This window comes from Podarcis gaigeae, assembly GCF_964106915.1.
Source record: "Podarcis gaigeae genome assembly, chromosome: Z".
Classification (NCBI taxonomy): domain Eukaryota; kingdom Metazoa; phylum Chordata; class Lepidosauria; order Squamata; family Lacertidae; genus Podarcis; species Podarcis gaigeae.
Genome location: NC_139691.1, coordinates 17450979 through 17478324, shown reverse-complemented (window position 1 = coordinate 17478324; position 27346 = coordinate 17450979). Strand labels below are relative to the sequence as shown.

General features: G+C 45.9%; 2 protein-coding genes across 3 annotated transcripts in view; one reads left to right on the top strand and one right to left on the bottom strand.

The window, feature by feature from the left end:
* SARDH (sarcosine dehydrogenase) overlaps positions 1-23571 on the top strand; it is a 49848-nt gene extending 26277 nt beyond the window's left edge. Inside the window, exons 12-22 of the mRNA XM_083722142.1 lie at positions 370-511; positions 1473-1556; positions 2126-2239; positions 2983-3121; positions 4653-4766; positions 8495-8642; positions 13003-13096; positions 16537-16699; positions 18127-18295; positions 19721-19856; positions 21713-23571. Coding sequence (XP_083578268.1) covers positions 370-511; positions 1473-1556; positions 2126-2239; positions 2983-3121; positions 4653-4766; positions 8495-8642; positions 13003-13096; positions 16537-16699; positions 18127-18295; positions 19721-19856; positions 21713-21838 — 1429 coding nt within the window. The 3' untranslated portion in view covers positions 21839-23571. The remainder of the gene's footprint in view (positions 1-369; positions 512-1472; positions 1557-2125; positions 2240-2982; positions 3122-4652; positions 4767-8494; positions 8643-13002; positions 13097-16536; positions 16700-18126; positions 18296-19720; positions 19857-21712) is intronic.
* Positions 23572-23654: 83 nt separating this feature from the next.
* DBH (dopamine beta-hydroxylase) overlaps positions 23655-27346 on the bottom strand; it is a 35270-nt gene continuing 31578 nt past the window's right edge. For both annotated transcript variants that reach the window (XM_083722271.1, XM_083722272.1), the window contains exon 13: positions 23655-24701. In XM_083722271.1, the coding sequence (XP_083578397.1) occupies positions 24567-24701 (135 nt within the window). In that variant the 3' untranslated portion in view covers positions 23655-24566. The remainder of the gene's footprint in view (positions 24702-27346) is intronic.

The following is a 27346-nucleotide window of genomic DNA, read 5'->3' as shown; positions in this document are numbered from 1 at the left end:
AATAAACTTATTCAGGTATTAGACAAATAGAGAAATAAACAGGTTAGACAGAAATGAGATGGGTGTGCTATATCTGCCCCCTCTGTCTCCTTTTTCCATGAAAACCCCCCAGTTTGAAACTCCCAAAATTTAGCATTTAAAAATGTGCTGGCAGCATTCGCAGTAGGGTTTCTGGGAGCAGAAATTACTGGTGTTTGCTTATTCATCCCATGTCCAGATTGGAAACCAATCCACTGAATATCATTGGTATTGGGGGGAAATGAGGGTAGTGACAGCACACTCATCTCTTTATTTCACCATTTGGTCCTCATCTGAAGATAACACTTGGGTCTGTCTCTGTCTGCCTCTGAAATGTTCACCTCTCTATAGGAGGTTTCACCACTCCCTTACAAACAACAACCGCTGGATCCGGGAAAGGAGCCATGAATCATATGCAAAAAACTACTCTGTTGTCTTCCCACATGACGAGCCTCTGGCTGGGCGCAATATGAGGAAGGACCCCCTCTATGAGGTCAGACCCAAAGCTCATGGAAGAAATTCTGGGTGGACATGGGGGCATTAGGCAGAGAGGCATCCAGGGATGTGGGTAGCTTTTGCTGGAAGACTTCTGAAACAGGCATGTCCTGAAATGGATTGTGTTTGCATGACTCTAGGGTTTGATCTAGAAACCTCATTGAAATATACTCTAAGTCGAGTGCGAATTTCATGCTCTTTATTCAGCTTCACTTTCCCCAAAACGGCTAGCTATATATTCATTATTTACACAATGGGCCCCGCGATTGGCTAATTCCGGGCTGCTCCTGTAGGCCAATCAGGTTGCAGATTCACTTCATCCAGGAGCCTGATTGGCTGTTCCTGCAGGCCAATCAGGTCACTGATTCACTTCCACCTGGAGCTGGATTGGGTGGCTCCTGCGAACCAATCAGACTGCTGCATTCTAGATCCTATTGTTCTAGGATTCAGCTCAGTACATAACACTCATGGATGGTCCAAAGCTGATACTTTATTTGAGCAAGCCACCCACCATTGTGTACCCTCACGCCCAGAAGGGATGTGGCGCAAGTTGTTTTTAGAGAAGAATCCTCTATGTTGCACTGCAGGTGTGGTAGCAGTGAAGCTGCTGGACACAACTTAGCCGAGCTTGTGTGATGTTCGGGGGGGGGGGGGAAGAGAAAAGCCATCCAACAACTGCGAGGGGAGCGGGTGTTGTCAGGGATTAAAGCCTCAAGCAGGCTTTGTATGGGGAAAATATTTGTGGCGAGAGGCCCCAGGTAGACCCTAACGCTATGGGGGCATGGAGCCTAGAACAACATTAGCTCCAGGAACAGCAAAGAGGAGGCAATAGCAGGAGAGTGATCACAGGCTAATTTCATGGCTCCTAGTTCAATGGAATGTTGGGGTTCAGTTTTTTTTTAACACTCTTCTTCCCTCCATCTCCTCCCTCTGCACTCAAATTTTTGCGACCCTCGCAGGAACTTCTGCAACAAGGTTGTGTATTTCAAGAGAGACATGGTTGGGAGAGGCCAGGCTGGTTCCATCCAAAGAGTGAGGCACCAGTAAGTACATAATTTAGGGATGTAATACCAAGGAGGAGCATCGTGGAGCATCATGCCTCTGCATGTGACCTTTGTTCCTCTAGCACTACAATTATGAGGTACCCTAAAGGCTCTTTTGCCTGTTTTCCTGTGCTGCTCTTTGCCCCAGGAGCTTGCAGATTTGCACCAGCCTGTCTCCCCATTAATGTGAGAAGGATGATCCGCATAATGTCCTCCTCACTCCAGTCTTGTCCTAGACCTCCCTCTGACTTTAAATGTATAGGGGTGTGTTTCCCCCCAATCTTGGCCCTTTTGGGCTTTCCAAGGATTGGAAAACCCCTATCCTTGGCTTTCAACCCACCAGGGGCAGAATTCCCAGAGGGATGGGTTTGGCTAATTTTGGCTTCTGAAGGCAGCCTTGTTTAGGGAAGTTTTTGATGACTGATGTTTAAATGTATTTTTAATCTCTGTTGGAAGCCACCCAGAGTGGCTGGGGAAACCCAGCCAGATGGGCAGGGTACAAATAAACTATTATTATTATTATTATTATTATTATTATTATTATTATTATTATTATTATTTTATTGCAGGTTTTGGAATATGATTATTATGGCGCTTATGACCAAACCCCACATGAAGACTATGAATACAATCGCTTGCTGTCGGATGAATACACATTTGATTTCCCACCTCACCACAATGTTGTGAGTAGAATGCCCTTGGAGGAAGATGCAATGGTCCTGTTGCCAAGAGGGGCTTCTAATGGGAGGGGGGTCTTCAGGCAAGGGGCATTCCCATCTCCACCTGGAGATGCAGTGATTTGAACCTGGGATATTCTGGCTTGCTGGCATCCCTCAGGACTGCACCACAATCAGGCTTTTAGAAAGCCTCCACTGGAGTCAACTGGAGCTTTTTAAAATCCTCCATTAGTGCCAACTGAGCTTTTTAAAACTTCGTTGCTACAGCAGCATCCTTTATGGGAGGGGGTTTCACAGCTGGCTCTTTGTATAACAGCTTCCTGTGTTCTATACACCCAGCACTGCATCTTGGAGGGTGGGGGTGGAAGGGAACCTTTAGCTGTTGAAACATAAAATAAAAAGTGATTCAGGTCTGAGTTCTTTGGGAAGAAAGATGTCTAATAGGTAGTCTGATGAGATGTCACTGCACGCAGACATGAGTTACGGGATGCCAAGCACTGGAAAAGAACCATTGGCGTGGTGGGAGTGACTTTTGAAGAAAAGAAAAATTCCAAGAAATATCTGTTGTTTTTCTTTTTAAGAGATAAAAAGCAGGAATCACAGGTCCCTTTTCTTTTATTCCGCGCTCTCTTGTCACCTTGAGTGACTTCTTACATGCCCCTTGATTCTCCCTTTCAACGTGACCAAACCTGCCTGCCATGTGCCCCCATCACCCCATGGCTCTGTTTTCTTTCCCTCCCCGGTTTTAGATCAGGAACGAATGCTTAACCTGCCGAAATGCCCTGGCGGTGTTCGACATGTCTTACTTTGGGAAATTCTACCTCGTCGGCCCAGAGGCCAAGAGGGCAGCTGACTGGCTGTTTACGGCTGACGTTTCCAAGCCTCCAGGTACCCCCCACCACCACCCCACGCGCTTATTTCCAGCGGTGTTCTGCTGGCGCTGCCAATGTCATCAATGCCTTCTCTTGCATCAGGCACATAATCCCCTCCCAGTTAATAATAACGTTCAGCCAAGGCTTCTGCCAATCAAGCTGGGGAGGTTGCTTTCAAACAAAGGGCTCTGTGCCCGGGAGGAGGTTTGAATACCCCAAAGGACGCAGGCATCTCTTTGAGAGCTGCAGCCTGTGTTGATTTGGCTCTGCTTGTGATGGCTTTAAGAGGGGATTATACGAATTCATGGGAGCACAAGCCTACCAGTGGCAAATGCAGTGGCTGGGATGACTTCCTTTCTCAGAGGAAGTATGCTTCTTAGCAACTAACTACAGGAGATCACAATCTATTCAGTTTGGGATTCAGGCTTTGACTGAATTCAGCGCACAGTCCTATTGGAAATCAACGCCACCAGGAAAGAAATGTGTGTGTGGTGTGTGTGTGTGTGTTTAAGGGAGATGCATACAAACTTTTCCTCATTTTTTCCTCATAATACATCTGGCTTTCACCCCATTTTTAAAGTCCCAGAATCATAGAATTGTACTGTTGGGCATCTAGCCCAACTCCCTGCATTACATAAATCACAGTTAAAGAATCCCCAACAGCTTCTCTTTAACAAAAAAAATTCCTTCCAGTAGCACCTTAAAGACCAACTAAGTTAGTTCTTGGTATGAGCTTTCGTGTGCATGCACACTTCTTCAGAAGTGTGCATGCACACGAAAGCTCATACCAAGAACTAACTTAGTTGGTCTTTAAGGTGCTACTGGAAGGAATTTTTTTTGCTTTGACTATGGCAGACCAACACGGCTACCTATCTGTAGCTTCTCTTTAAACACCTCCAATGAAGATGAGTCCACCACCTTCTGAGGGAGTTCGTTCTATTATTGAACAGCTCTTACTGTCACAAAGCATTTCCTAATGTTTGGTTGGAATTTCCTTTCTCATCATTCAAATGCATTTCTGTCTTGTTTCAGCTAATTGTTACCTCAGCTAAAAGGAGACTGTTTAGTTATTGAACAATTCAGATAAATCCTAATGGAATTGTTTCCCCCACACCTCCTCTACCCTAATGGAAGAGCAAAGGCAAGGATCCTTCACTTTGTAGCCTAAGGGTTAATTTTGTTAGTTAGCTAGCCAAGAGGGGTACAAGTGGAAGTGTTGCTTAGCAACCAGGAAGGCTGGCATAACCATTACTGAGTTAGCACATGCTCTGACTGGCTTTGTAGTTCTGAGGGAGTTTTCCCCCCTCTGTGTGTTTGATTGAATGTCTAAATATATGCTGTGTACAAGGCCAACCACTCCATTCCTTTCTTCTCACATTAATACCCTGTTTTCATTTGCTTTTCCCAGTAAAGTGTTCTCAGGGCTTCTCTCTTTGGATTCCTTCTGTGTTTTAAATGACTTTGCATATGCATACATTCCTGCTTCCAAATGCTGCTTTTATGGAATGATTTGGGGATTAAAAAAAGATCTGGGGCTTCTGTTTCAGGAGCAACAGTTTATACCTGCATGCTGAATATGCGTGGGGGAGTCGAAAGTGATCTGACCGTTAGTGCAATAGACCCCGGCACACAGGACTCTGCGCTGGCACCTGCTTTTGAAGGTAAAACGGCAATGGCAACAACACTGATCCTTGATCATTCTAAACCAATTAGATGCTGGTTTTTCTTAGCACTCTGTTTGAGTAGAGCTGCAGTTAGATTGGAAGTTGTTATGTACTGAGCTGAATCCTAGAACATTAGGACCCAGAATGCAGCAGTCTGATTGGTCCACAGGAGCCACCCAATCCAGTTCCAGGTGGAAGTGAATCAGCGACCTGATTGGCCTGCAGGAGCAGCCAATCAGGCTCCTGGAGAAAGTGAATTTACAACCTGATTGGACTACAGGAGCAGCCTGGAATTAGCCAATCATGCGGGGCCCATTGTGTAAATAATGTATATATAGCTAGACGTTTTGGGGAAAGTTTCATTAATTGCTACTATGAGCTGAATAAAGAGCATGACTCCAAGTATATTTCAGAAGTCTTGGTGTAGACAGGAGCTGGGTGGGCAACTCTTGAAACATTTGGTGGGGTCTGGAGGTGGGCAGGTCCCAGCAATCCAGGGGACATAAGAGTCTGTCTGTTGAATCTCTCTTCTGACAGCTGAGTGGAAACACGGTCTTCATGGCTAGTAGCCATTGAAAGCCCTTTCCTCCATGAATTAGTCTAATCCTCTTTTTTCCAAAGCCATCCAAGTTGATTGCCATCACTGCTTCTTGTGGGTGAGAATTCTAGTGCTTAGTGCAAGAGCCAGCTAGCCAAAAATGGGTTTTGAGGAGGACTTTTAGAAATCAGTTTTAAGATGGTTCCCTGATCTCTTGGGCTCACAAGCTTATAAAGAGACATGGCACATGAGGAAAAAGGAGCAGGAGGGAAGAGGGGAAAGCAAGCACCAGGCCAAGTTTTTAAGGTTACCATTCTTAAAAGCTGAAGCTGATGGTCGGTGGTGGTTCTGGCTGTCTTGCCATTGATAAAGAGCAGTCTTCCGCCCACTGAAGCACACTATCCCCCCCTCCACCAAATCAGATCCAGGAGCATAGAACTGGTGCCAACAGCCAGGCCAAGAGGGAGCAGGCAGCTCCAGCCCCACAGTCTGAGTCTTGATGACACTTGGAAATCCTCACAGGAAGGGGCTTAATGGAGTCACCCTCCTCCCTTACTTCTTTCCTCCTCACCTACCTTGCAGGACTGCTCTTCCTCACACCAGACCCAAATGAAGTCATTCTCAGCACAGCAGGAATGAGAATGCCAGTCACGTCTTTTTCTGTCCTGGACCTTGACATGACAGCCTCCTTAATTTTTTTGGATGGCTGGTGTGAATGGTGATTTCATTACCTATGACTAGACACCAGGCTGGCCATGTCTCCCCCCACCCCACCCCCAGGCTCCATCCAGCAGCCAGCATAACCTAATTAAACACTCCTCCTTTGAGGCCTTTTTGCAAACTGAAAGGTGCTTATTGAGTTTCTGTCAACCCTTGCTGCATCTACTGTCTCTGGGCTGGCGGGTAGGTGCACCCGTGACCGCTCCTACAGCCCTTATTTGGAATAATTAAGGGCAAATTAAAAATAAATCAGCCAGTGAGTGGATTTGCACAATTACTGGCAAGCTAAAATGGGTAGCTGGAGGGAGCGTTTCTTACTTGACCTTACATCACAGAATTGGAGAGTTTGAAGGGGCTCCAATAGTCATCTAGACCAACCCCCTGCTGCAATGCAGGAATCACAGCTAAAGAATCCCTGACAGATGGCCATCCAATTGCTGCTGCAAAACATTCAAGGAAGGAGAGTCCAGATGTAAAAAGGAGCTCAGCTAGATGAAGCCTGGTGGAGGCTGACTCACTGGGGCTAATAGGGCTCAGCCTGCTCTCAGCCATTCCCACCTCCCTGCCCTCCGTCTTGAGGGTGGACCTGGTGTTCATCTTCTTTCTCCCTCTTAGTCTCAGACTGCACAAACATCATACATTTACAGAACATTCAAAGCCCCAGTCCTCCCCACGTGGCAACAGTAGTTTACCCAACAGAGCTATAACTCACAGCACGCTTAAACTACAGTTCCCATTATTCTTTTGGGGGAAATGTGCTTTACCTGTCTGGTGTGTGCACATCCTCCTGTGTTGCCCTGGGAGAAGGATAGGGACAAAAGAAAGAAAATGCTACCTGGTGGAAATAAAATAATACATGTCATTGAGAAAGCAGGTAGATAAATGTTTCTCTCTCTATCGGAACACCAGAAATTGTGGACATCCAATGAAACTGAATGTTGGAAGATTCAGGACAAATAAAAAATGACTTTGTTATTTAGTGCATAGTTAAACGGTGGAACTCCCTCGTGCAGGAGACAATGATGGCCAACAACTTACATAGAGGGCTATTGATGGACACTAGCCACTATGTCTATGTCCTCCCTCTGCTGTCTGAGGCAGTATGCCTCTGAATTGCTGGGAATTGCAAGTAAGGAGAGTGCTGCTGTGCTCGGGTCCTGCTTGTGGGCTTTGCAATGGCACATCTGGTTGGCCAATGTAAGAACAGGATGCTGGGCAAGATAGGCTTTTGGTTGACCTTTCGCTCTTAAGTTCTGCTTCCATTGTTGGAGGCAGCAATGCTTCTGAATACTAGTGGGTAGGGGAGAGTGCTCTTGTGCTTGGGTCCTGCTTTAGGGCCACCTGGTTGGCCATGGAGACAATAGGATGCTGGACTAGATTCATCAGGGTCTTCTGGAATTAAGCTGGCTTTCCTTGCCATTGGTTAAGGCTCTCTGCTGGGCTCCCTGCATTCCACCCCAACAGCTCCACTGGGCACCAGCTGCCTGCTCTGGAGGCATGACAAATTCAGCATCCTGGTCCCAGTGCCAGAGAGATGCCTGCTTTCAGGAAGCCCACTGAGAAAGCATCCAAGATGACAACATGCTCACCTTCCATGCTTCTGGGGCCACATACCTGTGGTGGGTGGGATGAGAGGCAAGAGTGGGTGGAGCAATGAATGTGACACAAAATAGTCATAAGCAATAAAACACATCTAAAAGTACACCAGGTTGAACAATTTCCACCCAAATCATAGTGAGATCTAAATATAAAGATACAAACCCTAAACACTGCTCCAACCTAAAAAAAATCTATTCAGCAGTCTCAGCTTTTGTAGCTGGAGTTATTTGGAGACCCACCTTCCCAGGCTAGGTGGGGAAAAGCCTGCAAGGCAGGGAGCAGGTCTTCCAGGACTCACATCCAAGGTGGAAACTCCTCTCTGGATTCAGGTAAGTCCATATTCTCTTTCTGACAGATGGAGACCTTGCCCCACAAATCAGAATCCAGATGCTGCTGAACGCATTTATTTCTAAAAGTATTTGTATATCGTTTTAAAAATATGAAAGTGGTTTACAGCAATAAAACCATAAACAGTTAAAAGCAAGCATCAGTTGACTGTTGTGGAAGGTTGCACTCTTAACTGCTTGCATGGGTCTGGTGGAATAGGAAAATTTTCAACAGGCATTTAAATGTTGGCACAGAAGGCACCTGCTCAATCTTTACTGGCAGAGCATTTCACAGGAATGACAGTCAAGGTTCATTTTCTTGTTCTTGTCAAACAAGCTTCGCCAACTCAGAGGTACGACAAATGGCACTCTTGCAGATGATTTCAGTGATGGAGCTGGAATAGAAGGACTCGGGGGATCCCTGAGGTTCCTTGGACCTAAGCTGTTCAGGGCTTTGTTAATGAATACAAGGACCTTGAACCAGACTCTGTAGTAGATAAGCAGCAAGATGCCTATTTAATATTACCTATCCTCCTTCCTAGGGGATGGCTACTACCTTGCAATTGGGGGAGCAGTAGCACAGCACAACTGGTCCCATATCATGACAGTCCTGCAGGACAAGAAGTTCCAGTGCCAGTTGATTGACCAGTCAGAACAGCTTGGAATGATCAGCATCCAGGGACCATACAGGTGAGAGTCACAGGTGGGAAATGGACCTAGGGTAGTCTGGTTGTTCTTTTTAACCCATGACTGAATAAATTAGGATATTTATTGTATACACTAGATGGTTCATTCCCCAGTGGCATCTCCAGGTGGGTCTGGGAGAGACCTCTCTCTGAATTCCTGGAGAGCTACCGTCAGTCAATATTGAGTAGATGATATTGAGCTAGATGTAACTCAGTAGCCTGACTAGGCCTGGATCTATACAGATATAAAAAAACACTATGGGGGAAAAAATGCTATAGGGGAGAAAACACTCCCAAGGCAATCTGCCATTGACTTTGGATTCTGCTTTACAGCACCATCTGGTGTCACATTTTTATAATGCATTTTTAATGTTATAAATTGGTATCTGAAGAAGTATGCATGCTCACGAAAGCTCATATCAATAACTATCTTAGTTGGACTCTAAGGTGCTACTGGAAGGAATTTTTTAATTTTGTTTCAATTACAGCAGACCAACACCTACCTGTAAATTAGGTATAAGACTGTTTCCTCTGTTCCATGGGGCTCTGGATTTGGAGGCTCTAAAAAAAAATCTCAAGAGCCAACACCCCCTCATCCTCAATTTTAATGTACCTGCCCAGGTGAAATACCCACTGATTTTTTTTGGGCAGCAGTTAAATGGATTTCAATGAGTTTGAGAAATTGATCAAGAGGGCTTTGTAAATTTCTAGTTTGGGGATTGTCTTAGATAGAAAGTACCCATATCAGCTCCTGCTTGTGGACTTCCTATTGAGAAGACGGGATGAGATGGGCATCCTTTGGCTGGATCCAGCACCCAGGCTCTTCTTATGTTCTTCCTTCACTGGGATTTCCAAGTGGGGAGAGTTTCTGTTGTGCTCAGATCCTGCTTGCAAGGGTTTCCCATAATGGACATCTGGTTAGGCGTTGAGAAAACAGGATGCTAGAATAGATGGGCTTTTGGTCTGATCCATCAGGGCATATTTTATGCTCTTATATCTACAGAATTATGGTGGCTTCACAAATGCTATTTAGGAAAAGTGGGGTGGTGGCCTCTCCCTTTCCTTTGCTCCCTTCTCTTGCACATGCATTTACACCCACACCCACACCCACACACCTTCCTTTGGTCCTCAGTATCCCTCAGGAGCATATTGATTATCTTGTCAGCTGCTTAATTTTACATCCTGAGATCCTGTCTGCACTATATGTTCAAAGCAGTATCGTACTACTTTAAGCAAGCATGACTTCTGAAGAAGAAGAAGAAGAAGAAGAAGAAGAAGAAGAGGAGGAGGAGGAGGAGGAGTTTGGATTTGATATCCCACCTTTCACTCCCTTTAAGGAGTCTCAAAGCGCCTAACATTCTCCTTTCCCTTCCTCCCCCACAACAAACACTCTGTGAGGTGAGTGGGGCTGAGAGACTTCAGAGAAGTGTGACTGGCCCAAGGTCACCCAGCAGCTGCATGTGGAGGAGCGGAGACGCGAACCCGGTTCCCCAGATTACGAGTCTATTGCTCTTAACCACTACACCACACTGGCTCTCCCACCACCTGGGAACTGTGGTTGTTTTTTTTAGGGTGCCGAGAGTTGCAAGGAGACCTCTGTTCCTCTCAGAGAGCTACTGTTCCCAGAGTGGTTTAACAGCTGATCCCTCTTTCAAGAGAACTCTTGGAAGCTGCCTTATCTCAAGTCAGACCAATCATCTATCCAGCTCAGTATTATCTATGCTGACTGGCAGCAACCCTCCAGGATTCCAGACATAGGCCTGTCACAGCCCTACCTGGAGATTCCACTGGGGATCAAACCTTGGGACCTTCTCCATGCAAGGCTGACACTCCCCCAAAATTGGCCAAGAGATTCCCTGTGGAGCACGTATCATGTCTCTCTCGAGCTTTCCTTTTCCTCCTGATTAGCTTTCTGAGGGCCCTTTCTTGCCAGCTGTCTCTTTGATGGCACATTTCTGAGGGCAGGCAAAGCTTTGCAACTGGAGTCTAAGAGGATTTCCACTCATTATCCTTGCATTCACGCCCTTCATTTTAGTAATGCTGCCCATGGCTGTGTTAATGGCATCCTGTTTCCTCAGCCCAGAGCAGATCCTCAGGAGACAGCAATTGCTTGTCAGCCTTGGTGCGCTGGCGTCTGTGATGTGCCAAGGGACCCTATGCTCAGTGGGCCCCAAAATATCCTGGTCCACTAAAGAGAATCTCTGGCTCCTGTCACTTTTCTGTGTCAGCTTATTCTGGGTGGGACAGGAAGATCCTCAAAAGCTTCCCTGGCATGTTTAAAGAAAGTGAGCACTCATTACCACAGATTCTGGAGGAACTGAAATTTTCAATGTTAGCAGGAAAGTCTGGAAACCATGCCTTATGAGGAACAGTTGAGGGAGCTGGGTTTTTTTTTTTTGCCTGGAAAAGAGGAAACTGAGAGGAGTTATGATAGCCACCTTCAAATATTTCAAGGGCTGTCACATGGAAGATGGAGCAAGCTTGTTTTCTCCTGCTCTGGAGGGGAGGAACTGAACCAATGGCTTCAAGTTACAAGAAACATCAGCTAAACATCAGGAAGAAAGTTCTGACAGTAATTGCTGTTCAACAGTGGAAAGTGGTGGACTCTATCTTGGAGGTTTCAAGCAGAGGTTTGATGGCCATCTGTCATGGATGCATTCCTGCCTTGGGGTCCCTTCCAACTCTACAATTCTATGATTCTAAGAATCCCTTCTCATGCTCCGAAGCCACATTCTGAGAAGTGGTGTTGGAGACTTCCATTTAAAACAGGAATGAGTTGGGGCTAGTTAGCTATGCACTTTACTGCTGCCAGCTTGGAGATTGCCCTCTATTGGGAAGACCTTAAATAAAGTCCTTCTTCACACAGCATGTTGTTGAATTATGGAGCTCACTTCCACAGGAGGAAGAGATGGCCACCAACCTAGATGACTTTAAAAAGAGGATTGGACAAGTTCATGGAAGAGGAGAGGGCTATCAATGGCTACTAGCCACAGTGACTATGTTCTACCTTGATGGTCAGAGCAGTGATTCTTCTGCCTACCAGTTACTGGAAACTGCAGGAGGGGATGTTGTTGTGTTCAGGTCTTGCTTGCTAGTTTCTTATTGGGGCATCTCTTTGGTCAGTGTGGGAACAGACTAGATGGGACATCAGCTTGATCCAGTGGGCTCTTATGGGATCTGGCTGTTTCCTAACATCTATCATAAAGCAAAAGTGTCAGAGGCCAAACTAAACATAATCATACTGGCAAGGAATGGCCCCCTGTATCAGCTATGCCAATAGAAGTGATGTCAGTGTCAGACCTCCAGCTTCTCATGCTTACTTATGGATAAAGGTAAAGGTAAAGGTACCCCTGCCCGTACGGGCCAGTCTTGACAGACTCTGGGGTTGTGCGCCCATCTCACTCAAGAGGCCAGGGGCCAGCGCTGTCTGGAGACACTTCCGGGTCACGTGGCCAGCGTGACATCGCAGCTCTGGCGAGCCAGAGCCGCACACGGAAACGCCGTTTACCTTCCCGCTGGTAAGCGGTCCCTATTTATCTACTTGCACCCGGAGGTGCTTTTGAACTGCTAGGTTGGCAGGCGCTGGGACCGAGCAGCGGGAGCGCACCCCGCCGCAGGGATTCGAACCGCCGACCTTTCGATCGGCAAGTCCTAGGCGCTGAGGCTTTAACCCACAGCGCCACCTGCGTCCCCTTACTTATGGATAGGCTACGTCATATAGAATTGAAGCCTTGGCAAGGAATTCAATGGTCCAGTTATTTGACATTGCCCCCGCTCAGTTTTCCTTCTTATACGTGACTGATGTATGTATGTAGCATTCTATGGATTTTGCTGGAGTTGGCCCATGTCATTTTAACATTTGCTTACTCATTTAATTTAATTTAATTTGCACAGCACCTGACTGTAAAAGAGATACCCCCCAAAAAAAAGTTTAAAAAGAGAATGAAACAATAAAATTATTAGTAAAACCATTTAAAACAACATTAAAAAATGAAAATCAGCGACAAACTAAAATATATATTAAAACACACATCCACATTCTGAACATCTAGGTAGGCCTGTCTAAGCAAGAATGTTTTCAGCAGGCACCAAAAAGAGTACATGGAAGGCACCTTCCCAGCAAACAGTGAGATGGATCATTGGCCAAAATGGAAGAAATTTGAAGGCCCTTGGTAGTTGCTTTGCATTTGGGGTGTAGAATGTGAGGAGGTGTCAGCTTGTCATTTGCCTCAGGCAGCAACATGTCATGGGCTGGCCCTCATGGCAGGGATTGTGGGGAGTGTTGGAAGGGTGTGTGTGTGTGTGTCATTCCTGGCAGTTGGTCGCCATCTTCTCCTCACCAGGGGTCCTCTCCTTCCTCACAGCCGCGCTGTCTTGCAGGAAGTCCTGGAGACGGACCTCAGCAATGAAGCCTTCCCTTTCTCCACTCACAAACTGGTGAAAGCTGCAGGCTGCACGGTAGGGATCTCAGTGTGGATTTGCTTTTTTGCCACGGCAACTCGAAGCAACTTACGATATTTTATGCAAAAACAAAAAACTTGCATACGTTTACATAAAAAACAAATAAGTTAAAAGATAATTCTTTTTAAAAAAAGTACATTAAAACATCCCACCTGTGCAAAAAGGCAAAGGTCTGATGAAATTGGAATGTTTTTACTTGGCACAATCATTGCATATATTTGGATGCCAGATGAACCTCCCCAAGCATTCCATAAGTAGGGAGCCACCACTGAAAAGTCCCCATTCTTGTATTCCTGTTGTTATTATTATTATGATTTCATAACCCGACCTGCACCATAAGGTCCTAGCGTGTGGATTGCAGTCATTTAAAAATGCAATAGAGAGAGACTCCCTTTTCCTTATCCTAATCCTCTCTATACAGTGGGAAGGATCATAGCTCATTGCTAGATGATCTGCCTTGCATGTAGAAGACCGCAGGTTCAAACCCCAGCATCTCCAGGTGGGACTGGGGAGGACTCTTGCCTGAAACCCTGCAGAGCCACTGCTAATTAGTGCGGACAATATAGAGCTGGCTGGACCACAGATCTAACTTGGTATTAGGCACTTCTCTCTGTTCCATTGCCTTATAGCTGGCAAAATAATTGTCCTCTGGCAGAGGATTTGCCTTGAACAGAATTAAGTGGTGTGATTTGTTTGTTTGTTCTTTTATCAGGATGGATATAGAGCCATAAGCAGAGCTACCCCTGTTGAATTTCTTCCTGCCTTGTTAAAACATGGCCAGGAATTGGACGGGGAACAGGCTAAAGCCTAGCAAAGAGAGACGCTGAAGTTGGTGGGCTTAAAAAAGACAAACGAGGAGTGGGGGTTAATTCTCAAAAGACATGTCTAAAATGAAAAGCTACTAGAGTAGAATTCTCTGCTCAAAAGAGCAACTCCCTCAGCAGCCATGGGGTGGGAAACTGAAAGCGGATTGTGGGTTTATTTTGAGCTCCCCTGACAATAGAGCCTTGGCTGGGAGCTGTCACACTCTCAGTGGCGCAGCAAAGCATTTCTGAAGGTTGACAATCTAATCAGGAGGGGTGTGAATGTGCAGAGCTTTTTGTAGGTGGGTGGGAAGCTGGAAAAGAATTAACCCTTTCTTTAAATTTTCAGAGGTTAAGCTCAGAAAGCAGGGCTAGGAGAGGAGAAACTGCAGTTATTTTGCCACATGCCACAGAGCTGAAGAGTGATTGGAAAGCATGTGGCTTTGGGGGCTGCTGTCAGAATAGATGCAGGAAGCTGCCACCAGGTTCTTGAGCTTGCATAGACTAGTGTTGCTGGATCTGACTGGCAGGAGCTCTCCTAGAGACCCTTATGACCCAAGATCCTTTTGGCTGAAGCTGGCGATAACTGACCATGGTCCCTCATAAATGTTTCTACCTCTTTGCCTCTGAATGCCAGTTGCTGGGAAACGTAAGTGTGGAGAGTTGCTTTTGGGCTCTGGTCCTGCTTACAGGTTTCCAACTGGGGTATCTGGTTGTCCACTGTAGCAGAACAGCTGCCCTCTGTCCTGATTGATCTATTGTGATAGTAGGACCTCTATGCCCAGAGAAAGTCTACCTTTGGATGCCAGGTGGTGGGGTCCTGGTTGAGGGCTTTTCAGAAGAGGCATCTAGTTGGCCGCTGTAAGAACTGGATTCTGGACGAATGGGCCATTGGCCTGATCCAGCAGCCAGGCCCTTCTTATATTCTCTGACAGCTGAGGGACTCTCCACATGGCCAATCAAAGCTGATAACTTGACACTTCCTTCCATGTCTCGCTTTGTTCCCTGTCCTTAATAAACGGATTTGAACAGCTATCCTCTGCTTAGGAGCCCATGAATATTTCATCTGGCTAATCTAGATTAATGCAACGTGTCATGTTAAATGATCATCTCCGGAGGAAGGCTTGGAAATCAGCAGGGCTGACGGCTCCATTTCTCCGGGTGGTCGGGGAGTGGGGGGCTCGTCATGCTGCTGACAGGCCCCCATTGTGCTGGTGTAAGTGCCTCATTCCCTTCCAGGGGTTTGATGGGACTCAAGGATAGGAAATAAATCTGCTATTTTAAAATACATCCCGTGGGGAAATTCAGAGGACCAGAAGAGCAAGGAGCGAAGGAGAAAACAACTGTGAGGTGTCCCGTTGTATTAACTCAGTTGCTCTGGTGACACGCCATCTCCTGTCTCTAGCACCAGTAGGCCAACTGTCGCAAAGTTAGAACAAAAAAATATGACTGTAGATGGGCAAAAGGGGTGAAGAGCATGACACACTGAATAAAAACCCAAGTTGAGACACAGGACAGATTCTCCCATTAGGCATGGGGTGCTGGCCAAGGGTGGCATGTCTTTATGTCTTTCCTTCCTTCCTTCCTTCCTTCCTTCCTTCCTTCCTTCCTTCCTTCCTTCTGTTACGGCAAAAATCTGGGTGCGAGGCTGCTCTGCCACCCAGCTCATCGGACTCAGTCCGTGGGTCCCTGCGGAGGAAAATGAGCTCAGCCGAAGACAGGAGCAAACTGCAGAAGATCCAAGTTTATTGGCCAACAGGTTCAAGACGGGATTGAACCCTGAGAAAGGGGTGACATGAGTTTTTGATACTCCCTCCATGTCCCAGAATACAGTGCAAAACACGTCATGAATACATTAAAGAGAGGTTTGGTTACACAGATTACATCATGAATATATTAAAGGGAGGTTGGGTTACACAGATTAACATATGGAGGAGGGAGGGGGAATATGCAGAGCTACACCGGATTAACATAAGGAGGAGGGAGGGGGGAATATGCAGAGCTGGAGATATGCACAGATAAACACTTCCTGGGGATGAGAAAACAATAGTCCCAAATATGCATATTCTGTCACCTGACATTGTCTGGAGGAAAGGCTGATTAGAGCAATTTGAAAGGATTAAGGTCTTGACACCTTGCTTGAGGGATTATGCTGGACAGGGGAGGTGTGATGGAGTCCTAGTCCCTTTTGACATTGACAATTGGAAATAAATTGATATATTGTAGCGAAGAAGAAGGTGAAGAAGACATCCCCCCCCTTCCGTAACACTTCCTTCCTTCCTCTCTCTCTCTCTCTCTCTCTCTCTCTCTCTCTCTCTCTCTTTTAAACATATCTCCAGCACTCCACAGCCTCCTGAGGGTTGCCCTGAGGGTTGAATTAACTTCCTGACATCTTCCCCAGGCTTTAAATGATATGCTGGCACCCAGTGAGGCTGCAGAGAGGGTCAGGCTGCTGGTGAGGTGATATTTGGAATAAATGAAAAGCCATTCCCAAGGGTCCCCGGCCACTTCAAAACTAAGGCAAGATGGGAAAACAACAATACCATTGTGAGAACATGGTGCTGAGGTAGATGGGCCACTGACCTTATCCAGCATCTAAGTTCCTCTTTAAGTTCCTATGTTTTTCCTTCTCAGGTCCGTGCCATGAGACTGTCGTTTGTGGGAGAGATGGGTTGGGAGCTTCATGTCCCCAAGGAGCACTGCGTGAGGGTCTACCGGTCAGTTATGAAGGCTGGCGCCAGGCATGGCATCATCAATGCTGGCTACAGGGCCATCGACTCTCTCAGCATTGAAAAAGGTATTTGGACAGTCCTTGCTTCTATCTGCAGTGATGGCCTGGAGACAGACTTCTATCCAGCTCAGATATTGGGGATCCTGCACTGCCCTCTCAATGCCCTCTTATCATTCCTGCCTATTAGCTTTGCTGGTTGGGACTGATGGGATTTGGAAAATCATTAACATCTAGATGGCAGCAGAATGGGAAAGGCCAGCTAATACTGATTATCCATGCTTTCCAAGCCCTTCCAGGAGATCCCAAGGATTGATAAACCTGGGACTTCTTGGTCCCATGGAGGGGGAACCTGTGACCCTCTAGATTTTAGGCAGCCCTTATAATCCATGACCATTGGCCATACTCAGTCCATCTGCATCTGAGGCACAGAGGTTCCCTCTGAAGCAAAGGTAGACAACATGATGCCCTCTAGACATTGTTGGACTTCAGCTCCCGTCACCATCTCTGACAGTTGGCCATGCTGGATCTGATGAGGGTTGGAGTCCTCAAACATCTGAAGGGCCACAGGTTTCTCCACTCTTGCTTTAATGTTTTCAGTTTGTCTTGAAATCCTGCTGGAATTCCTGACTAGTTGTGGTCATGGAGTGAAGATGCCACTGAAACCCAGACCTGGATAATAACTGGATAATCATGTGTGCATGCCAAAAGCCCACAGTCATAATGGAGGCTACAGACTTCTTTGCACTCATTCCATTCCTGTTTCCCAGACTTGATTGATTATTTCCCCATTTCTCAGGCTACTTATGATCACAGAGATGCCATAGCTCTTAGGGGAAGGGTCATAGCTCAGTGGTAGAGCACATGCTGTGCATGCAGAATGTCCCAAGTTCAATCCCCATTTGCCTGGGAAAAGCTCCTTCCTGAGCTAGATATGGATCTGACTTGATAAATAGCAGCTTCTGGTGGTTCTAGATCACTGAAATTGTCTTTCCTATCTTGGGAATACTATTATTATCATAGGAGCCAACTCCTAGTGGCTTAGGGGTATTCAGCTTCCCCAATATTTGAGGGGGCTGGGCCCCTCAGAGTTGATGGGCATTGCCATTCAAATGATGTACATGCACCACATCATGTGATCGATTACATGCCCCCCCCAATATTTTATTATTGTTGCTATTTAATATTAGTAGTTGTAGTAGTTGTAATTGTTATGTAACATTTGTGACATGCTTTTCCTCTGAGTAGGTTAGGTGCTGGAAACATGGATTTGGTGGGCTGGTAGGAAGTTGTCTCTCTCAGAATAGGCTTGGATGAAGCCCAATGTCTCTCAAAATGGGTTTGGATGAAACCTGATTGTCCTATAAGGATTATCTGAGGGAGCATGTCAAAAAACTGGGCACTTTCTGAGTTGATCTGGGTGGAGGGAATTTACCTCCCATTGCCAGGGAGTCATCTCTATGTGGTTTGTCTGTGGTTGTTGTGTTTCTTCTCAGGCTATAGGCACTGGCATGCAGACCTCCGTCCTGATGATACTCCCCTAGAAGCTGGCCTGGCTTTCACATGCAAGCTCAAAACTCACACCCCATTCCTCGGGAGGGAAGCCATTGAGGCTCAGAAAGCAGCTGGAATATTCCGCCGCCTCGTCTGCTTCACCACTGATGAGTGAGTACCCACTGGTAGGCAGTTGCATCTATCTGATGGCATCTAGCTCAGCATTTCTGATCAGACTCTCAAGTTGGCCTTCAGGCCTCTCTAATTTGCAAAAGGACAAGGACTGTCACTCAGCTAGTAGAGCACATGGCTCTCCAGGCAGAAGTGTGGACTCCACACCATCTCCAGGCATGGCTGGGAATGTCCCTTCCTGCAACCTTGAAGAGTCAGTGTTGACAATACTGAGATGGATCAATCTAAGTCAGCCTCCTCCATTGCCCTCTGCAGATGTCGATGTCAAAACTTCTCCAGATCTTTGCAAAACAACTGCTACTTCCTATCTTGAAGAAGTGTGCATGCACACGAAAGCTTATACCCAGAAAAAACTTAGTTGGTCTCTAAGGTGCTACTGGAGAATTTTTTTTAATTTTTATTTATTTATTTCATCTGCATCAGACCAACATGGCTACCTACCTGAATCTAGAACTGCTACTTCTATTAGGTATCCTATAATTGGAATCAAATCTACAACATCCTAGTCCATGTTAGTCCTACTCAGAGTAAACCCATTGAAGCTGATGCACATTTTTAACTTGCTCCACTGATTTGTAATGGATCTACTTTAAGCAAAACCTATTCACAGAACCCCCCCTCCCAAGTTTTGCTTGGTAGTTCATAATATTGAAAACCAGGTTTTCATCTGTGATTGGGTACAATTGGACATTATTTTGAATCAAAATGATGGACGGAATCTTTCAAAACTACCCTGATTTTAACCAAATTTTGCACAATGGTTCCTGAACCAGTTTTTATCTATATTTGAATCCAATTGGATGCCATTTTGAATCAAGATGGCAGACCAAACCTTTCAAAACTGCCCTAATTTTAATCACTGATTTAAAAAATGCACTGACTTTTGCATTGCTTAGAATTCCTGGGCAACATACTGTGTGTGACTCTGCTGGTGTTGAAAGACTGGACGTTTTTGATGGTTCACGTTTCATGTAGTTTAGCAATTACCTTCCTTTAGAAGTGGGTGCACCATGGGTATTTTAATTTCTGAACAAGTTTGATGGCTAGTGTGCAGCACTTTTTAGCACTGACTGTTTCTGACAGCTGACAGATCTCATATCCGAAGCCTTCTAAAAGGAACAGGAGATGCCAGCAGCACTTGAAATACCGAAGCAAAGATTTTGAAACGTGCCCCTGAATTGCATCCAACCTTTTGACACATTACTTTGTGAAATTGGGAAATGATAAAGTTGGGAGAGGATCTTGTGTTGGATACTTGCAAATGTTTGTTTATTCGATGCTCTAGTCTCTCTCCTCAGTTCCTGAATTTGCAGCAAGGCAAGTTTCTGACATGATTTGCCTCTGCCATAAGCTTGCATCATACCTGATGCCTTTCTACCTAATGGCTTTCTCTGCTCTCTCCAGAAAAGTGCCAATGTTTGGTTTGGAGGCCATCTTCAGGAATGGCAAAGCTGTTGGGCACATTCGTAGGGCAGACTTTGGACATGCTATCAACAAGACAATAGCTTATGGCTACATCCGGGATCCTGATGGTGGACCGGTGAGTCTTGGAAGCAGAACATCTCCAAGTTGCATTGGGATGAGTGGGCAATTCTGTATTTGGTGCTAGGAGTGCAAATTATACTTGAAAATGCAGGCTTTCTGTTCCTGCCTTTAAAAAACCTACACAAAACAGTACAGGGAGGTTCCATGAGTTAGCACCAATGAAACTGCATCAGGTTTCTTTTGGGGGGGCAGTTGTTTGATTAATTGGTTAATTAATTAGAATTATTACCTGGGTTGACACAACAATGAAACCCCAGATCGTGACCATGGGTCAAGTCAGGGTGAGAACTGGGTGGTGTGCAGCCCTCTCTGATGAATTGGTTTGTGGCTGTTCTTGTGTATTGTTCCTATCTTGTTTCTTTCCTATTTTAAATCTCATCATGAGCTGACCCTGAGCTGTTGAGAGAGCTGTAGGGTAACTAGTTGAAATACTTTTAAAATGAATAATTATGGAGGGGCAGTAGCCCACAGCCCCAAAGTTCTTTAGCAGCCCCTGCCTGCCTGCCCACATTTTCTCCAATCCAAGAAGGAGATACACCTGTCACTGTGGACATGATTTCCAGCAATTTAATGACTTTGCCTTCCCTATGCCTTTAGCCTCTTCCCTTCTCCCTTTTGCTGGCATCTAGTAATGCAGCAGAGGAGCCTTAAGCGAAAAGTGTGGGGGGAGCTTGACATCAAAGGGAGGGAGGGAGGGGTGGTGTGTGTGTGTTGGGGAGGGGAGGAATTGTTGGTGAAGCTGAAATCTCTTGACAGTTTGTTTTGGACCAGATGGACAAGCCACAAGGGACGAGGGCTTTTGTGTGCACGTGCAAGAGGTTGAGATGGGAACACTGTGCTGTCACGAAATGAGATGATGATAAGGTTTCCTTGGGTGCACTGTGACATTCAGCTGTTCCCTGCTGTGGATTTAGGGTCATTGACCAATTATGGAGTTTTTACTTGATACGTTGACTTTTTATTGATGAAGCTGTGTTGGCCTGTGTGCCTTAGAACAGGGGTTGTATCTCACTGGGAGAACATCTGCTTCGAATGCAAAAGATTCAGTCCCCAGCATCTCCAGGTGGGGCTGGAAGAGACTCCCTTTCCAAAACCCTAGAGAGTCACTGCCAGTCAGTGTAGACAGTACTGAGCTAGATGGACCAAATATCTGACTCAGTGAAAGGCAGCTTTCAATGTATCTGTTTAATTCAGCCTCTGCTTTCAGAACCACGGGACTGGAATTTTGCTTTTCTAAAGAAAAATGAATTGCAGCAGCAAAGTGCAGGTTCAGTCTCCAGCAATTCCCATCTGAAACCCCTGGAGAGCCATTGCTGGTCAGTGCAGGCAGTACTAAGTGAGATGGACTGACTATAGAAGGCAGCTTTCTATATTCCAGAACAGCAATTTTGATGCAGTGTTTTGCTGTTTGTTTACTGAACTTTCCTTTCTACCACCTCCAGTGTTTTCTTCACATTGCTTGCTACCCACATAACAGTATCCTTGAATTGATGTGTTCAGAAGGGCACCTCACCTCCAAAAAACCTTTAGTTTAGGCACTGTGAACCCCCAATTAAAGCAGTGGAAGGGGCCCCCATGCTGGGAAACAGTGCTGCTGCTGCTGCTGCTGTTGTGGCAGACAGGTCATGTTCTGCTGAGTGGACTGATCACCAAATGTGCCCTGCAGAATGCATTGCTCATTAAGCAGATGTTTGACATGTGGGATTGCTCTTTCCCACTTGGCATGATAATCCCAGTCTCATTTGCATGTTAATAGCAGCCGTAAGAAGAACAAGGAGGAAAATTAAACGAAACCCTTTTGGTGGGAACATATCTAATACTTATATCTACATGGCTTTGTCTCATCTTCAGGTCTCCCTGGACTTTGTGAAAAGTGGTGAATACACCTTGGAACGGATGGGGGTCCCTTACACAGCTAAAGCACACACTAGGACACCCTTTGATCCAGAGAACAAGAGAGTGAAAGGGATCTACTGAGATGGATGGACAAAGGACTGGACTATGACTAGACTATAAGCTGGCTGGGGCAGGGGACAAAATCTTCAGGGTCCTGGTGACTCAGCAAAATTCCACAGAGCTTAGGACCCAAGGAAAACTTGAAGAGCCCTGCTGGACCAGATCAATGTGGAAGTGACCTCCACCAATTAATTGGTAGTGGCCAGTGAAATGCCTCAAGAAGTTCTGTAGCAGATCATGGTGGACAATCTGATCATGTTCCTTCCCCCCCACCCCACTCTACCCCATGCAGTGGAGGCTGGTCCATTAGGGCAATGCCCCACCAACCCCACTCTGTCTTCAGCTAGCTCCTATATGCCTTCTTTCCTACTTACGAGAAGCCTAGGGAATGGCATTGCCTGTCAGCTTCCTCCTCTTCCTCCTTAGTCTCAGTGTTGCCCCTTTGTGGAAGTCAGCTGGTAGGAGGATGGGGACAACACTGGAATTAGTTGGCCCTGCCTGTCACTGGCTCTGGCTCCACCTATAGCTCGGGCACCCTGCGTTCCCCACTACCAGTTTCAATGAGGATCAGCCTCTACTGCCCTTATGATTTCTCTTCAGCATCCACTACTCCTGTCAATCTTACCATGAACTTCCTTTTCGGTTGAGATGCTGAATGCCTTCTGGGACATATTGCTATTTCTATTGACAACTGGACACAAATCGGTGCGCTACTGTCTTGATTTCAACACAACCATCCAGCCCCTGTCCTGTCCAAGAGATCAGAGTTGGGTCACTTAATGGCTTTTAACAGTGTGATCCTAACCTTGCCTGCTCAGAAGGCCTGCTGAATTCAGCGGCAGCTTGGGGATGCAGCCAAACTGATTAAATTTGCTTACAAATAAAAGCAGTTCTTGGGATGAAAGTAGCAGACTTTCTTAATGATCTGAAGGCTTCTCACTGTCAGATGGCATCTTAGAAGAGGCAGGTGGAATGCCCTCTCTAGAAGCTAGAGATAAATATGCTTTAGGAGCCAGTGTGGTGAAGTGGTTAAAGAGTCTTGGACTAGGACCCAGGAGGCCAGGGTTCAAATCCCTACTTAAGGGTGAAAGCTGGTGGGGGAGATTGGGTCAAGTGCTCTCTCTTGGCAAATCCAACTCACAGGGTAATTATGGTGAGAAAATGAAGAGAAGGAGGAGAAGAAGAACCCTGCATATAATTATGTTTAATTTTATTGAATATTGAAATGAAAGTTTAGAAAGCTAATGTATTTGGAGCAGCAATGGAGGGAGGGAGAAAGAAGGAACATGGGGGAAGTCAGCTTTTAAATTTCTATTAATTTGGTGACAATTCGTTGAAGTTAATGGAAAATCAATAAAAATAATTGGCAAAAAGAAGAAGAACCTTGCAGGATCAGGCCAAAGGCCCATCTAGTCCAGCATCTTGTTCTTGCAGTGTCCAACCAGATGCCCATTATGGGAAGCCCACAAGCAGGGCCACTGAACTAAAAATATAAGAAAAGCCCTCCTGGATGAGGCCAACAGTCCATCTACTCCAACTTCCTGTTCTCAAAGAGTGGCCAACCGGATGCCCCAGTGGGAATGAGCACAAGAACATTCTCTCCTGTGGTTTCCAGAAACCGATATTCAGAAGGAATAAGGCAAGCAGGGCTCTCAAGCAAACCATAGAGTTAGAAGTGACAAGCCAACTATAACACCACTTTTGCAGATGCAGTCTCCTGGTCTTCAAATACACAAATAAACAATGACGATTAATATCTTTGTGTTCCTTCCATAGACTGTGAGGTTTGTCCATTAAGGAGAAAAGAGTGCACATACACATTGCAGCAGGCTTGGTGTGATATTTGCAATTACGTTTATTTATAAATGTTGCAGGTTGAGTTGTAACTATTAACGGGTTTGTGGGTGAAAAACACACACAGATGGTCCGTGTTCCTCCATCACATCAGCTCAGGTCCACAGACCAATCATTCCTCAACACAGAGGGCATTAGGCTCATTTTCTGTGTTTTGACAGTCCCACTCAATTTGATTATTATTTTAAAAGACTTCCTCTTTTGAGCTTTGGAGCAGAACTTGGGGTGGGTCAGAGGAACACCTGGTGGGATCTGGTTTATGGGCAGAGACAAAGGGGAGTCAGGCCTTGTTATGTGCCTCAGAAGGGGGCCATCTATGAAGATACATCTGTGAGGCTCATTTTTGTTTGAGAAAAAGTCCCGTCGCTCACCCGCAGAGCTGCTATGATTGAAATCCAAGCATACTGCTCTCTGTAGGCTTGTTCTAACTTCTGAACAGAGCTTCACTCAACACACTCACACACCTCAAAAAACCCTGGCTCTAGGTCTGCCTCCTGGGGTGGTAAAGAGATTCTCCTTTTCCCATTATCCCTTTATGAGGATTGCAGCTGTCTGCTTAAAAGCCCAACCTGCACTATACATTCCAAGCAGTATTATCACAGCTTAACATTCCCCCCCCCCCAAAAAAAAGAATCATGGGAACTATAGCTTGTTCAGGGTGTTGAAAGCTGTTAGAGTTACAGTTCCCAGAGTTCGCTGTGAAGAGGGATTGATTGTTAAACCACTCTGAGAATTGTAGCCCTGTTAGGAGACACAGACCCCATCCCCATTCTCCTAACAGTTCTCTGTACCCTTAATGAATTATTGGAGGGAAATAATATTTGGGGGAAGTTTAAAGTGGTATCATCGTGCTTTAAATGTAAGGTGTGGATGAGGCCTAAGTTAGGTCCAGCTCTCACTTTAAAGGCACCTTGTTGAGTTTAACTAGAGTGGGAGACACTGGGGGACGGACTAGGTTGGGCTCGCAGCTTGACTCTGGTTCCTGTAGTATCTCTGTGATCTTCGGTACAGGTTGCCTCTCCCATTCACCCTGGAGACAGAAGCAGTTTATTAATTATTCATCATCATCATCATCATCATCATCATTTTACATACATCTCACGGTAAGTCACAGTAACTTACAAATACACTATAAAAACTGCTAAGAAATATTTTGAATAACAGTGCAAATCCGCAACAATGAACAAGAGGTTTATAAATGATAACAGACTAAATGTTTAGCCTGAAAAAGAGGAAACTGAAAGGAGATACAATAGCCATCTTAAAATATATGAAGGGCTATCACGTGGAGGATGGAGCAAGCTTGTTTTCTCCTGCTCTGGAGGGTGGGACCCAAACCAATGGATTCAAGTTACAACAAAAGAGATTTGGACTAAACATTGGGAAGAACTTTCTGACCTCATTGGGTGTTTTTAAGCAGAGGTTGGGTGGATGCTTTAGTTGAGGTTTCTGCATCACAGGGGGTTGGACTAGATGACCCTTGGGATCCCTTCCAATTCTATGATTATTATTCTGTGAATGCCTAAGAGAGAGACTTCATCCTGCTGGAAAAGCTTGTCCAGACAAAAACATCTTCATTCATTTCTGGAAAGTGCCAGCAGGATGTAGCTGTGGCATCACAAGATTCATGCTGTTCTACAGAACAGGAGCAGCCATACTGAAAGACCTGCCCCAAGTTGCTGAAAAGCAGTAGTTCTGATATTTTAGGATCTTTGAGGAGAAACTCACCTGGGGAAATAAGTGACCTTCTTGGGTATCTAAAAGTGTATATTTAATAATAATAATAATAATAATAATAATAATAATAATATTTATTATTTATACCCCGCCCATCTGACTGGGTTTCCCCAGCCACTCTGGGCGGCTTCCAACAAAACACTAAAATACAATAACCTATTAAACATTAAAAGCTTCCCTAAACAGGGCTGCCTTCAGATGTCTTCTAAAAGTTTGGTAGTTATTTTTCTCTTTGACATCTGGTGGGAGGGCATTCCATGTGGCAGGTATGACTACCGAGAAGGCCCTCTGCCTGGTTCCCTGTAACTTGGCTTCTTGCAGCAAGGGAACCGCCAGAAGGCCCTCAGTGCTGAACCTCAATGTCCGGGCAGAACGATGGAGGTGGAGACGCTCCTTCAGGTATACTGGACCAAGGCTGTTTAGGGTTTTAAAGGTCAGCACCAAGACTTTGAATTGTGCTTGGAAACGTACTGGGAGCCAGTGTAGGCCTTTCAAGACCGGTGTTATATGGTCTCGGCGGTCACTCCCAGTCACCAGCCTAGCTGCTGCATTCTGGATTAGTTGTAGTTTCCAGATAACCTTCAAAGGTAGCCCCACATGGAGCGCATTGCAGTAGTCCAAGCGAGAGATAACTAGAGCATGCACCACCCTGGCGAGACAGTCTGCGGGCAGGTAGGGTCTCAGCCTGCATACCAGGTGGAGCTGATAAACAGCTGCCCTGGACACAGAATTGACCTGTGCCTCCATGGACAGCTGTGAGTCCAGAATGACTCCCAGGCTGCGCACCTGGTCCTTCAGGGGCACAGTTACTCCATTCAGGTCGAAAGAGTCCTCCATACCCGCCCGCCTCCTGTACCCCAGAAACAGCACTTCTGTCTTGTTAGGATTCCCCCCAATACAGTTTAGAACATAAGAAGTGCTTCCTGGATCAGGCCAATGGCTCATCTAGTCCAGCATCCTGTTCTTACAGTGGCCAACTACAGATGCCCATTATGGGAAGCCCACAAGCAGGACCTGAGCACAACAGCAACCCTCCCTTTTTATGGCTCCCTAAAACTGGCATTCAGAAGTAAACTATCCCTGGTCATGGAAGTTCTGCTATCACAGTAGACCTCCATATGGCAATCCCTGCTGCCTCAAGCTAGCATCCTGTTCTTACAGCGGCCAGCCAGATGCCTGTGGGAAACCCATACACAGGCTGTGAGCACAAGAGCCGTCTCCCCATGTTTCCTTCAACTGGTACTCAGAAGCATTGCTGCTTCCATTGCTGCCTCAGGAGGCAGAGCTTAGTCATCCTGGCTTGTAGCCATCAATAGCCTTCACTATTAATTTGTCTAAACTTCATATAAAAGCCATCTAGGTTGGTGGCCATCACTGCCTCCCTGTGGGAGTGAGTTCCATAGTTTAACTATGTGCTGTGTGAAGAAGTTATTCCCCCAACTCTGTCCTGATAAGATAGTTGCTTTCAAAGGCATTTCTTAACTTCCAGTCCTTTAAGTGTTTTATGGTGAGGACTGAACTTTCTGCACAATCAGGGCCATGTGCTTGACCTCTCAACTCTAAGCCTTTTGTTCATTATCCCACTTCTTTGGGAACTAGATGCCAAAAAAAGAGGGATGAATAGCAGAACAGGTCCAAAACTCTGGAGTGAGTTCAACCATCCAATGCCAAACTCAGGGAAAGAGGTATGGTCTTCTCACAGTGCGACAGATTCCTGATTCCATTCCAGAATGCAAATCTGGTCTTATCATTCAGCAGAGTGAGGCAGTAGCCTCAGGAGGAATGTGCAGGAAGCAGTGGCAAGCCAATGGTTTGACCTACACCCTCTAAACCAGCCTGCTGTCCTCAGATGCAATGGAGTCACCAGGACTGAAGTTAAGATTCTGCATGTGGAATTGGGTGGAGGCTCCCTCTTGCCCCTAGAGACCACATGGATTC